This window comes from Hibiscus syriacus, unplaced genomic scaffold, assembly GCF_006381635.1.
Source record: "Hibiscus syriacus cultivar Baekdansim isolate YM2019G1 unplaced genomic scaffold, ASM638163v2 tig00005459_pilon, whole genome shotgun sequence".
Classification (NCBI taxonomy): Eukaryota; Viridiplantae; Streptophyta; class Magnoliopsida; order Malvales; family Malvaceae; genus Hibiscus; species Hibiscus syriacus.
The window spans coordinates 712,070-727,126 of NW_024062058.1; the positions used below are offsets into that span (position 1 = coordinate 712,070).

At 36.2% G+C, this 15,057-nt stretch overlaps 1 protein-coding gene and 1 pseudogene across 1 annotated transcript; one reads left to right on the top strand and one right to left on the bottom strand.

Annotated features, from left to right (window-relative positions):
- Positions 1-7,508: 7,508 nt before the first annotated feature.
- Positions 7,509-14,321, bottom strand: LOC120199426. Its single transcript, XM_039200509.1, has 6 exons — positions 14,174-14,321; positions 13,965-14,085; positions 13,442-13,867; positions 13,146-13,341; positions 12,890-13,064; positions 7,509-7,519 (listed from the first exon to the last, which is right to left on the bottom strand). The coding sequence occupies exons 1-5, from the start codon at positions 14,319-14,321 to the stop codon at positions 12,894-12,896; spliced, it is 1,062 nt and encodes a 353-aa protein (XP_039056440.1). The 3' UTR covers positions 7,509-7,519; positions 12,890-12,893.
- On the top strand, positions 8,755-11,570 carry LOC120199425 (annotated as a pseudogene).
- Positions 14,322-15,057: the final 736 nt, after the last annotated feature.

The window sequence follows — 15,057 nt, forward strand, 5'->3', positions numbered from 1 at the left end:
GAATACCACTCCATCGACTTCTCTGAAGTCCGTTTTCTCCATGGCCCTGGATGATGTCTGAAAAGCTTTATTTTATCGACATGTGAGGCCTCAAAGCTTCATCATGTTGCAAAAATGGTTGAACATCAGGCAAGAGAATACATTTAGAAAAGCATGGCAAATTCTTGATGATGAATAGCAAAATATATAAGCCCAAAAAGGAAATAACTTGAACTTGATAGAGTTAGCTAAGGACACAACAAGCTCGGCTCTCACTTGGTTTATTTGGCTGGTTTCAAGGCATCCCGAAGTGTAAAACAAGATCATTGAAGAGCTTCAATAACAAATGTCAGCGAAAGAACCACTTCCCTTTTTGGATGATGAATATGTTTGTGAATATATGTTTCTCTGTTACTAAAGCTAGGATCTATAATCATAAAGGTAAAGATAACATTTTAAAGATTATATAATCTGAGTCAAAAACTCGTTCATTATATTATGGTAAGTTATTGAAATGCCACGAGCATTGACAACATGGTAAGTAATAACAATGTGATTACTTATTGCTTATATTTACCTTATCAAATCTCGAATATAATTGGCATGTAATAGAGTATTCAGAGACAAAATTTTTCGTATGTAAGGTACATACAACACCTTTTTACAGCTCGAGTTCTTTTCCAGAATTCATCTTTAAAACCATATTACCTTTCTCTTTGATTTTAGAAGTCATGACATTACTCATGTAGAGCTTCTCCCATTATCGCAAGTATTAATTCAGAAAAGAGTCATTGTCGCAATAAATATATTATAAATTAAATATAAAAATAAATTTCAGCTGCATTTTAGTAATTAAATATTAAAAAAAATGTATTCACAGTACAATAAAAAGGGTAAAGTGCACAAATGATCCATCGATTATAAGATATTGCTCTATTAAGTCCCTCAACTATTAAAAGTTACAAAATGATCCTTCGACTATGGAGTGATGCTTTGTTGTGTCCCTCGACTATTAAAAGTTACAAAATGGTCAACTGACTGTCCATTATGTTCCAAACTCGTCCTTTTTGTTAAAAAAATTGAGGATATCCTGAGCTGAACGTTAACCTGTTAAATGTGATATGATAATATCTGATCCTATAATCTCAAACGACTATCATATAATCATCATATTAACGTCCAACTTAGCAACTATCAAATTTTTAACGTAAAAGGACGAATTTGAAACATAATAAATAGTTGGGTGACCATTTTATAAATTTTAATAGTCAATTGACTTAACAAAGCAACATACTATAGTTGGAGGGTCATTTTATAACTTTTAACAGTTGAGGGACTTAATAAAATATTATCTTATAATCGAGGAACCATTTGTATACTTTACCCTAAAAAATTACTAATACTTTTAACAAACATGGCATCAATTAAAAAAGTATTAAGGGACTGAAATTGGGAAGGGCTCTGATCCAATGAAACCGTTAATCGCACTGAATTATGGGTTCGCACATAGGGCCTGAGCTGGGCAGGGCCTCCTCCCTTTTTTTTCTTCAATAGGGCAAACAAGTAAATTATTTAGGAAAATAAGAAAAATAGAAGTTTATTTTGAGATTTACGATATTTTATACAGTGTTCATGAAACTCATTACGACGAGATGATGAGTTACAATAAAAAATATTTTTTATTAAAATTTATCAAATCGATATAAAAAATTTGAAGAAAATAATTTTTTATTATAACTCGTCACATAATGAATTACATGTCACTATAAAAAATATCGTAAATCTTATAAATAAACTTTTAATTGTTCTATTGAGCTAAATAAAAAATCCGTACATATTATTGGGCTAGTTTTGCCCCTCCTCCCACTGACGTACAAAGCCCATTAAACGGAGGAAGGAACGGTTTTCTCCGAAGCCTCTTGCGTACAAAAAGAGAAGACAGAAGAGAATCATTTTCTTTTCCTCTGGCCTTCCCTTTTCATATCAGAGCGAAGCAAAAGGCGGAGTCCTCCAACACCCTCTCCAACATTACCAGCGTATCAGATCTGATGTTTTTCTTTTGAATTTACCTATTATAGTTCCTCACTTCTCTTTTAGATCTATACTGTTTTTCTCAACCGTTATCTTACTGTTCAAATATCGAAAAGTGTTCTTAGATTTATTGACCGATATAATTTTGTCTACTTTCGATCTGATCTATAGTCAAACACATCGTCATCTGTAGAATTTTGCCTTGATTCGTTAGATCTATTGGTATCCGCTGGTTTCGAATGCAAATCGTCAGATCTGTATCTAATCCACATTTAAAGTTGGATTCTATTTCTACCTGTTGCTTTTGTTTATTGTTTCCTACGTTCTGAAATGTTCGTTGTTGCTTCGTGTTACTTTTAAGATGATCTCCATCTGACCTTTTAAAATGTATGGTTTCACTGTCTTCGGCTCGGGGGCTTCTTCTTCCTTTTCAGAGTTAATAGGAAGGCAACGTATACTACTGTTCGTTGTTGCTTTGTGTTACTTTTAAGCTAAATTCCATCTGACCTTTTAAATTGGATGGTTTCACTTTAAGTATCTTCAGCTCAGGGGAGGCTTCTTCCTTTTAAGAATTTTATATAGGGAGGCAACGAATTGGGAAATGACCACGTGCCTTCGTATACGGTTAAAAAAAATATTATCGATTTTGTTATTATTAAATAATAAAATTGATAAAAATTTATTAGAAACATTATTATTTTTATCAATTTTGTTATTATTAGATATTTTATCGAGTTTATTATCAAAACTGATAAAACGTTATCAATTTTGTTATTATTAGATATTTTACCAAAATATTAAAAAATATTGATGTTTTAGGTAGAAATAATAATATTTTAAAGTAATTTTTTACTGATTTTGTTATTTAAATAATAACAAAATCAATATTTTTTTAACCGTATATTAAAGGTGTCGCATCGTAAAACTTTCACCAACGTATCATGCAATTATAGTTTAAACTTTTTTGTCCAGTGGTATTTTTGGTCCATATTAATTTAAATTTAATTAATCTAAGCCTTGCCCCCTTTTTTTAGGTTTAAATACTCAATAGGTCCCTGATTTTTTTGAAGTTATACAACCTGATTTTTGTTCATTATTTGATTCTGCTTTCGGCCCTCATTGTTGGTCGGACACGGGTGATGTACTTTTGGATGTTTATTGTTTATATCTTCTATAATACTTTTTAAGAGACTAATCTAAGCCTATGTTGGGTAGACTCGTGTATGGGTGTTGAGTGCTGGTATATATCTAAATGTTTGACTCTTCAGTTGTCAATATTAAGAACCTAAATACGGCATGAAAAGTTCTGACATATTGATGCGAGTGAGAATTGTTTACGCTGATTTAAGCTTATGTAAATTTGGGCTATTCATTTTTTGTTGAGTAGAAATTATAATCAATTATGGGCTTAAACCTTAGTGAAAAACAGAATTAAACTTATGGGCTCAAAGCTTAGTAAAAAAAATAAAAGAAATAAAGCTTATGGGCGCCAAAACCCAAGTTAAAAATTCTACTTTTCTCTTGGTACGCATCTAAAATGTAAAAAAAGCGAGTGTTTTGAAAATCAGATCGGATCGGTCGGTTCAACCGGTTTAACCGGAAACTGTTGTCTAGTCCGTTTCAATCTACACCGGTTGAACCGCTACTAGTGAACCGCTACTAGTGAACCGGTCAGAACCGCTGAACCGGTCGAACCGGACCGGCTGAAAACCGGAAAAAACCGTTAATTTTAGTTTTTTTTTAAAAAAATTAAACCAAACGACGTCGTTTGTTAAACGAGCCAAGTCGAACTCGAGTATTGCTGAGCTCGACTCGAACTTGAAAACTTTAAAAGTAAGTTCAACTCGACTCAAACTCAAGAGCTAAAAATTATCAAGTTCAACTCAAACTCGAAATATAATATTGAAACTTGAACTCAAAAAAAAATTAGAAGCTCGATTGAAGCCTAAAATTCGAGCTTGATTGAAGTGAAAGAATAGTTCACTCAATGCTCACCAAAAGGTTCCATGATTTTGAATGTCAAATTACCTCTATTATTTATAGAAGTTAGTTGGGATGCTCAAAGTTTCTTAGCCATTTGAGATTGTTTTGTTCTCATATTTTTACTCTTTAAACTTTTGGGATGCTCTTCTATGTTTCTTAGTCATGTAAGATTGTTTAAAAAAAATTAAACCAAACAAATATCATTTTGTTATGATTTTTTTAGTCCCAAATTTATTTTTTGATTATAGTTATATAATTATATTTATTATTTAATATGGTTTACCTTAAATATTATGTTGTAGTTAATTTGAATCATTTTGTTTCACTTGATTTTATGGTTTTTAACTTATATATATATATGTTATGAATTGCTTTGAATATGACTTGTGATATAAAAATTATTTTTTATTAAATATTTTAATATTTTAATTTAATTTTTTAAATAATTATGATGTCGTCCGGTTCTTCCGACCGATCGAACTGATTCAACCGTTGAACCAATAAACCGGTAGTATGTTCGGTTCGTTAACCGGTCTGGTTTAAAAAACCCTGAATTAAAAACAGAAAGAAGAAAACAAAAGTTGGGGGTCTTCAATCAATAGATTCTTTCTCACGATGGGAAGTTAAGAGGAACTGAGGAAGCCTTGAAGCCATACTACTTATTCTCCCAGCTTACAGCTCCACTAGCAACTTTGAACACATATCCTGTAGTAGATTACTCTTATCCAAATCCCCTGCATAGTCAGAATCTACATACCCATTGATTAGTAAATTTGATCCTCCGTAACATAATGCAACATTTGAGGTCCCTTTGATGTATCTCAGGATCCTCTTCACTGTATTCCAATGCTCTTTGCCTAGATTCGCCATGTACCGACTAACCACTCCCACTGCTTGTGCAATGTCTGGTCTTGTGCATATCATAGCGAATATTAAACTTTCCACTGCTGATGCATACGGTACTCGAGACATCTTCATCCTCTCTTCTTCACTGCTAGGACTCATACTGGAGGATAATTTGAAGTTAATAGGAAGAGGGGTAGAAATTGGCTTACAATCTTGCATGCTAAATCGTGACAAAATCTTCTTCAAGTAATTCTTTTGTGAAAGCCAAATCTTCCTATTACTTCTGTCTCGGTGAATTTGCATCCCTAGAATCTTGTTTGCTGATCCCAAGTCCTACATTTCAAATTCCCTAGCCAGTTGTGTCTTCAATTCTTCAATATGATCTTTGTTGGGTCCTGCAACCAACATGTCATCCACATACAACAGCAATATAACAAAATCGTTATTACCAGACCTCTTGAAATAAGCATAAGGGTCTGCATTAAGTCTGTTGTATCCAAGGCACATAATGAAGGAATCAAATCTCTTATACCAACACCTCGGTGCCTGCTTTAGACCGTATAGAGATTTGTTCAACCTGCAAACCAAGTTCTTCTTTTCTTTTTCTTCAAAACCTTCAGGCTGGAGCATGTAAATCTCTTCTTCAAGATTTCCATGAAGAAAAGTTGTTTTAACATCTAGCTGCTCTAGATGTAAGTTCAATGTAGCACACATTGCCAAAACTACTCGAACTGTTGTTAGTCGAACCACAGGAGAAAATATTTCATTGAAATCAATACCTTCTTTTGAGCATATCCTTTGACCACCAGTCTTGCACGATACCTCTCCACTTGATCATCACCATTTCGCTTGATTTTGAAGACCCATTTGTTACCAATTGGCTTCCTTCCTTGTGGTAGTGGAACAAGGTCCCATGTATTATTTTTATGAAGGGCTTCGATTTCTTCTTGCATCGTCATCATCCACAGTAAAGCATCTGAGCTGTTTATTGCCTCCTGAAATGTTGATGGCTCACCGTCCTCTGTTAAAAGGCAGTATGCAATATTACCTTCTATAACATAATCTGAGTGCCAATTGGGACGTCTTCTCACACGATTTGATTGACGAGTTGTTGGAGCTTCAGAACTCTCTGGTTCTTGTTCATCATGTGCTGGTTCTGCTTCAGAAGAATCTCATTGTTCAACCTCCTTTTCCACATGTATCTGAGTAGTCTCTGACTTTTCAGCGCTATCATCCTCTCTTTTCTTTGTAGTTTATCCTCTACAAAGATAACATCCCTGCTGATGATCACTTTGCGGGCAGTGGGATCCCACAAGCGATACCCCTTTACTTCATCAACATACCCCAAGAATTTTCATTTCCTGGATTTTGGATCCAGCTTTGAAATTTCTTGGGAGTTGTACATCACGTACACGATACTTCCAAATACATGGAGGTTTGAATAATCAGCTGGTTTACCAGTCCACATCTCCATTGGTGTCTTCAGCTCTAATGCAATTGATGGAGCTCGATTCACCAAATAACAGGCGGTATTGACTGCTTCTGCCCAGAATGATTTTTCTAGGCCTGCATCTCTCAACATTGCTCTTGTTCTTTCTAACAAGGTTCTGTTCATCAACTCTGCCACTCTATTTTATTGAGGAGTGTTCGTCACTGTGAACTGTCTTTTGATGCATTCTTTCCTGCAAAAGTCATCAAATTCTTCGCTTGTGTATTCTCCTCCATTATCTGTTCTGAAACACTTGATCTTATTTCCAGAATCAAGTTCCACCCGCGCTTTGAAGTTTTTGAAAGTTGAAAACACGTCTGACTTCTTTTTAATAAGGTACACCCAACATCTCCTGGAGTAGTCATCAATAAAAGAGACAAAGTATTTGCTCCGCCAATGGATGTAACCGGTGCTTGCCATACATCAGAGTGAACCAATTCTAGAACACTTTTGCCTCTAGAATTTGATGTGTTGAATTTCAACCGGTGCTGCTTACTTGTTATGCAGTGCTCACACAAAGTAAGTGATACCTTTGTTAAGCCTAGAAGTAGTTTTTGCTCCACAAGGACTTTCATTCCTTATTCTGACATGTGTCCAAGTTTCTGATGCCATAACATTGCAAAATCTGAACTACATGAGGCAACAGAGGCTTCTGCTTCTAGCAAAGTCTCTCCCTTCAGTATGTACAAGTTTGCTGCTATCTTTTCGCCTTTCAGCGCCACAAGCGCTCCACGGAACACCTTCATGATTCCTTTCTGTGTCTCAATCTTGCTTGCATTATTATCCAACAATCCGTAGGATAATAAATTTTTCTTCAGGCCCTTCACGTGTCGTACATCTCAAACAACTTTGATTGTTCCATCATACATCTTTAATTTGATGGTTCCCACGCCAACGATATCTAAGGCATGATCATTGCAACTATACACAGATCCTCCTGAGACAGGTTCATAATGATGGAACCATTCTCTTCTTGAGGTCATGTGATATGTTGCTCCCGAATCAATGAGTCATATATCTGCAAATCTTTTTCTGCCTTCCACGGTGGTTGACGCTTCACAGCATAGAGCATCTCCATCATCTGAAGTGTTTGCGGTATTGCCTTGTGGATTGGAGTTTTTATTGAGACTCCAACAATCCTTCTTCAAGTGACCCTTCTTTCCACAATGATAGCACTTTAAATTCTTCTTGCTTCTCGACTTCGATCTACCATGTTTGTGACTGCTGCTTTGGCCACGTTCTGTTGATCTCCCTCTCATCGTTATCAATGCCTCTGCTTGTTGCAGATTTACTTGTCTGTCTTCCTTGTTCTTGCGCCGATTTTCTTCTTGTAGAACAGCAGCTGTAACGTCATCGAAGACTAGACTGGTGACATTATTGTTTGTCAAGTTGATGATGAGTTGATCATACGAATCCGGTAGACTTTGAAGTAGAAGTTCAGCACGTTCTTGTTCTCCTATTTTACAACTTAAGGATGTAAGCTGAGAAAATAAAGTGTTCAGTGTATTTCAGTGCTCCGTCACTGAAATAGATTTTGACATTCGGAGAGTGTACAATTTCCTCTTAAGGAAAATTTTATTGTGCAACGATGTGGCCTCGTACAATTTGGTGAGATGATCTCATATCTCCTTAGCTGTCTTCTTCTCCTCGATGATTGCAATACTTCATCTGCTAATGCTAGATGAAAGTTTGCCATAGCATTTCCATCCATCTCGTTCCATTTGCTGTCATCTATGAAATCCACCGGCCTTTCACTGATAGCTGCTAGACAACTGTCTTTCCTCAGGATGACCTTCATTTTTAATTTTCACAATTAGAAATTTCTCCCATTGAATTTTTCAATATCAAATTTCGTTGCCATAACTTCTATTACAGATAGCTCCCACTATTTCACTATCGTGAATATTTCTTTGGAACCTTCAAAGAATGGGTAATACCTTCTTACTTTCACTCAAATCTGGCTCGGATACCAATTGTTGCGGAAGACGGCTATCAGATAGAGCAAAATCACAACTGATAATTTGAGAAAATAAAATTGAAGATAAAAGAGACACAAAATTTACGTGGAAAACCCCTAAATAATATAGGGTAAAAACCACGGGCAACGGTAGAAGAATTTCACTATAAGAAAATAGGAATTACAACTTCTCTCGATCTACCAAGGAGAAAACAATGATAATTCTCTATTGATAAAAAGGAGAAAACAACTCTCAAGAAACTCTCTAAATTCTCTAGTATTGGAAGAAAGCTAGAATGATTTGGGATGGTTTTAAAGCTAAATGAGCTAGGGTATTTATAGTTGAAACTAAATGACTAATCTTATAAATACCCTAAAAGTACAATGACTAAATTAACATTTTTACCATTTGAAAATTCAACATTTTCAAGCTTAATAATTTTGATAGCCGCCCATGTCATAGCGGCCCATGTTTTGTTTCCTTTCAACAGATAGGTCTATCTGTTGGCCTGCTCTATATCAAAGGCATGCTGTATATCGGAATTACTCCAATGCTGCACTGCAGTATCCTACTGTCCGAGCTTGTGGAGCTATCAGTGACCTATCTATGTTTCCTTCATCATCTGCTGTTTGTGTTCAAGCCCCTGCGGAAAAAGGGTTTGCCAGCTTTGCTATTGATTTCCTAATGGGTGGTGTTTCTGCTGCTGTGTCTAAGACAGCTGGCGGCCCCAATTGAGCGTGTTAAGCTTTTGATTCAGAACCAGAATGAAATGATTAAAAGTGGCAGGCTTTCTGAACCCTACAAAGGTATTGGTGATTGTTTCAAGCGAATAATTCAAGATGAAGGATTTGGATCTTTGTGGAGGGGAAACACTGCAAATGTTATTCGTTATTTCCCCACTCAGGTTAAGCATGGTCATTAGAACTTATGTTTAGATTAATTTGATTGCTTGTGTTGTATGACGACCACTTTGTTCCTTTGGCAACAGGCCTTGAACTTTGCTTTCAAGGATTACTTAAAGAGGCTTTTCAACTTCAAGAAAGACAAAGATGGTTACTGGAAATGGATTGCTGGGAACTTGGCATCAGGTGGTGCTGCTGGTGCTTCTTCCCTTCTGTTTGTCTATTCCTTGGACTATGCTCGAGCCCGTCTTGCCAATGACGCAAAGGCTGCAAAGAAGGGAGGCGAGAGGCAATTCAACGGCCTTGTCGATGTTTACAGCAAGACCTTAAAATCTGATGGTATTGCTGGGCTTTACCGTGGTTTCAATATATCATGTGTTGGAATCTTTGTTTACCGTGGTGTATATTTTTGACCGGAAATTTGCAGGTTAGCATGTTGTTTGATAGCCTAGGATTTTAAAGGTTTTCCATATAATTATGACTTCTTTGGTTTGATATGAATCTTGTTTTCTTGTTATATCCTTAATCAATGCTTTATTTCTAACTCTGGATTATCAATTTCTTTCATTGAGCTTGTAAATGTTACTTTTATAATTTAATGTTGTAGTGACATATCGCTCTCTGTTTCCCCCCTGGTAATTGCAGGATAGTTTCTTCGCTAGCTTTGCCCTTGGCTGGCTCATCACTAATGGTGCTAGCCTTGCATCCTACCCGATCGACACTGTTCGTAGAAGAATGATGATGACCTCTGGTGAAGCTGTCAAGTACAAGAGCTTACTTGATGCATTCTCTCAGATCTTGAAAAATGAGGGTGCCAAGTCTCTATTCAAGGATAGCTGCATGTCCAATTTTTTTTTTTTTTGATGTTGTTTGTGCATTAATGGGACAAACTGATCTATGATACGTTTGTGAATAAGAGATCGGTAATGAGATTGTTGTGGTACAAGAGTAGTCCCAATCAGTATCAACACACATGTAGTATACATAAAGTCTAATAATATTGATGTATAAAACTCTTGCATTGGACTCGACAGGGTTAGAACATACTGTATCAACGTGGTCAGTGGCAATGACTATACAAACTATGGGGTTTCCTGTGGCAAAATTGACCCAATAGACTATGCTGGTAAAAAAAATTAGCCTATTAGATAATTTTCAAAATTAATTTGGGATCTACGGTAAATGTTATAGTGCATGCCAAACTTGTCAGGCTTACATGACGAGTTTACCCAAATAATAATTTTTATTCAATCGGAATAACAAGTTTCAATAAAAAATTTACTTTATTAAAACTCGTCATGCGTACGTGACGAGTTCCAAGTCACTGTAACAAATGTCGTAATTCCCAAAATAAAATATTTGATGTCGTATTGGGCTAAATAATTAACTCACCTACGGTATTGGGCCAAAATTGTCGGGTTCATGTGGTGCAATTTTGGACGAGTCAAAAAGATTTCCTCTTCTCTGATTCCTTCTTTCTTGATTAATTGAGGATCATTTTTCTCTCATTGATAAATCGTTTAGGCTCGGGTTGTCTCGAACAATAGATATCATTCCCATAACTCAAACTACAACATATAATTTTTAAAAACTTTCATCTCAGACCTTCGAATTATTTGTCGATCAAGTTTAAGGGGGTGTTTGTGAGGCTTACATGGCTAAATTATTTTAAGTGTTTTTAGGCTCGATCTGTATTTAATCAAAACAGAACAAAAACGTATTATAATTAAATGATTAAAACATAAACACGAAAATAAATGAATAGGTAGGTAGTTTACCAATTTTAAAAGTAGTGACTTTTTAATACTTATGATTAAGTTAAATCAGTGCAGTTGAATCTTCAATGAATATATAACTATTTTATATTACCGTTTCTTCATATTTCCAGAAGTTGCTGTTTATCTTCCTGCCATCTTACCCGTTTACTTTTACGCACTTTTTTCTTCCGTGTTCCATCCAATTACTTGTGATAATATATATTCCACATCGACAACAATTAATTTAAAGGACCTTCTCCCTGCATCCCTCTAATTTTCTCAACAAATTAAAGCTTTCAACAGTCTGGGCCATCTCCAAAACTTTCTGCAACTCTGTTACTTCAAATTAGTTTGGGTTTTTTGTTGTTGTTGTTGCTCTGCTTCATTGGAATTGCATAAGCGACGTGATGTTGCAGCTGTTATTCACAATTGCTTTCTCTGCGGCGCCTTTGATTCTGTACGTTCCACCCGTGAGAAGCTTGAATCTCTTTGTGGAGACCATGGAGGATCTGGTAAGGGAGTCGCGTGTGTATACCCACAGGCTCTACCCACGTGCACGCCTCGTCTGGTCTCGGGTCTTGGATTGCATGCTTTGCAACTTGACTCTAGATTAGGGTTAGATTGACTTATGTTCTAACCTACTACTTGAAGAATCAGGCGTCTCTTTCACTGTGCATATGGTAAGGCTCTTCTTCTAGCAGGGAATAAAGTCGAAAACATTCTTTTGGTAGTTCCATATATGTTTCTTGGATATGTATATACCTTTTGTGGGGACTCGTATGGTGATTGGTGAGCGTTGTTTGTTGAACTCTTTTACCAATCTTCTTGAATATTATGCTTGTGAGATTTGTAGCTTTGATCCCCCCAACGTTTAGGGTTTTTGATGTTATTGTATTTGTTGGTGAATGGGTTTAGAATTTTGAATCTGTATTTGGCCTTTCCCCCAGCTATAATTAATGCTTGTATGAACTTGATTGATCAATCTTACTCCAAACATTAGGGTTTAGAAGCCTTTTACTTTCATGTTTGTTTATATAAATATTGTTAAAGATTATAATAGGGTGCCCCAGAATTTAAAGCCACTTTATTATTGCCTGCCAAGAGGTAAGGGAGGCATTTTTAGCTATGTAATCCTTGTCGTATGCATGTTAGCAGGCTATGACAATTTTTTTTTTTTTGTCTTTGGGTTTTGCTCCTACATCCTTACCTTATCTAGGAAGAAATTAGATAAAGATAATGTGAGAAATTGTTTGTATGTATGTGTTGCTAAATGCTAACAATATGAGGGAGGAAAAAATTACAGTGTTGTCATAAAACAAGACAGTAGAGCTTTCTTTAGTATTCACTCTTCCGATAGAATTGGATTATGGTGATGTCTCACAGTTCATCCTTTTAATTTGAGTGGAGAACTACAGGTGTGGTTCTGTAGATATGCGTAGGATGATGATGACTATTTGTAGCTCGATGGGGTGTTTAGATATAGTCATCATATAGCAAATTTAGTCGGTAACGGGATTTGACAATAATCACGTCAAGTGATTGTAATGATACGGAAGATATGAGATTCCTAAGACCTCAATATGCGGAGGAGAATTATCATCGGAAATGCGACTTGCGAAAGAAATCCGAAAGATGCTAGAGGCATTGATTAAACTGATATTGCAGCAGCCAAGAAAAAGAAAAAGAGAGCGGCAAAAAGAATCAAGGTTAGCATTTATTCACTGAGAAAAGGTTTTCAATGCAATTATTAAACGAATCGATTACAGCTTCTTATCTATCAACAACAAAAGAATCAAGGAATTACAGTTAATAGAGAGAGAGAGAGCTATAGAGCTAACACTTTCGAATATGGAGCTGTGAACAGAGAAGTTTTCAGGGATAAGAATCAAAGAATGAAAAAAAAAATGAAGGCGTCTGAGTTCGTTTGTTGTCGGATCTACCAACTTGTTTACTCAGACAGTGTGCAAGGCTTGAGGAACCAAAACACATCCAAAGCTCTTGTTTGTCTTCCATCCGTAACATTAACATCAGTAATAACAGAAGTAGAAGAGACACTGCTTCCTGGTTTGTCTGTTTTCATATCCATGTTTTGCTTCACTTCTTGAAGGATCCCATTCTCCTGGGGATGCATACATTGTAAGCCTCATAAATATAAACAAATCATTGAAAGGAACCATATGATTTTGCATATGTTGCATACCATCAGCCTGGATCTGGGAGCATTAGAAGGGGTAGTGGTTTTGGTTGGGGCTGAAAAGCTCTGTGGTGAAGGTGGATTGGTTCTTATTTGGAGCAATCCTCCTTTGTCTTTGTGCTTTACATTCTCTATATTAAGAGAGAGAGGAGGCGCCATGTTTTCTGTATCTGCCTCCTGTGTTCTGCTTCTGCAACTTTCCCTACAACATAATCCAACTTTTCTAATCACACTATACATAATCAAAATCAAAATCAACAACCCAGAGCAGTCTTTTGAATTTAACATTTGATTGAACTTACTTTTTAATTTTTTCTTGACCCAATTCAAACAATGGCTTCCTCTCTTTCTCCACCACCACAGCCTCTTGGGCTTGAATCTTCTCCTCACCCATTTTCCCCTCTGTTTCTCTCTCCCTTGCCCTGGTCGCCAATTTCTTCAACTCGTTGCAAAACTCGCTTATATGACTCAGTATATCCCTACTAGCAAACAAGTTCCTACTCAACGAAGTACTCTTCAGCCGTTGCATCTCGTCAATTTGGGATTGGGAAATGTCATCCCTAACCATCGATTTCTTTCTTTCGCTGCTCGACTTGATTGCCGCTTTCAAAGACTTAGCTTGCTGATCCATCGGAGGAATTGACAAATTCGGGTTCTGGTTTTCACCATCATCAATCTTCGATTGAATTTGGGTTGGGGTTTGCCCTCTTCTCTTCGGTTTAGCTCCTCTAAAACAAAATATGCCCCGAAATTGAAAGTAAGTGAAGTTCGGAAAACAACATTAAATTAAACATGTCGTAAAGCTAATCACGTTCCGATTAATACCCTTGATTCAATACGCGAAATGGGGAGCTTCGACTTCCTCCGCCCGTAACCGCTCGTCGAGGAGCCTTGGAAAGAGGCGAGGCTTCAAGAAAATCCTGCGCGGTCCTGGGATGATCACAATCTGCATAATAATACCAAGATCAGAATAAAAGTGAAAATGGTGAAGAAATGAAGTGGATTGAGAGGAGAAAAAAGAATGGGAGTGGTACCGGGAGTGCAGAACCAGGCATCATCGTCAATGGATTGTTGATCAATGGCCAAGAAATCAACCCATTTAGGAGCGTCGATGTGTTCGTAAGCGTAATCTACGATGAAGCGGGAGTCTATTCTGTTCCAGTCGATTTTTGCTGGTTCCATTACGCGAATCAAGAGAAATTTGGGAGAGAAGCAGAAGCTGAGTTTATTGTAAGTGGGAACGGAGAGTGATAAAAGTGAACGTTATTGGGATTTCTTCTCTATTATTGTTTATTTATTATTTCTTCTGACCGTTGGGGGTTTCAGTTTATTATTATTATCATCATGGTAAAACTACATTAGATATCACTGAACTTTAGGTGTTGTATCATTTACACCATTGAACTTTCAATTTTTTCAGTCACATCACCGAATTTTGATTTTCATTTCAATTATACTATTAAACCGTTAAATCGTTAATGGCACGATGATGTAATTGACGGCTGTCAACGTGGTTTCCTACTGCTAACGTAGACACCTCACAAAAACGATATCATTTGATTAGATTGTTAACGATTTAACGTCCCAACGGTATAATTGAAACGAAAATTAAAATTCAATGTTACAATAGACAAAAGTAAAAGTTTAATGGTATAAATGATATAATGCCTAAAGTTCAGTGATATTTTATGGAATTTTCCCTTGTTATTATTACTTGTTGTCCGTTGTACGTTTACTTATTCACAAGGTACTGCCCAGCATTTCGTGCCATGTGATGGTTAAGCTTTTTCATGCCTGGATCCGGATCAACGGCCTTTTTCTTTTTATTATGATTCGATCTTTTTACTCATCATTTTAATTTAGGGTCGGTTTATTTTATTGTAATTACTTTTCAGAAAAATATTTTTAAGTATCATGA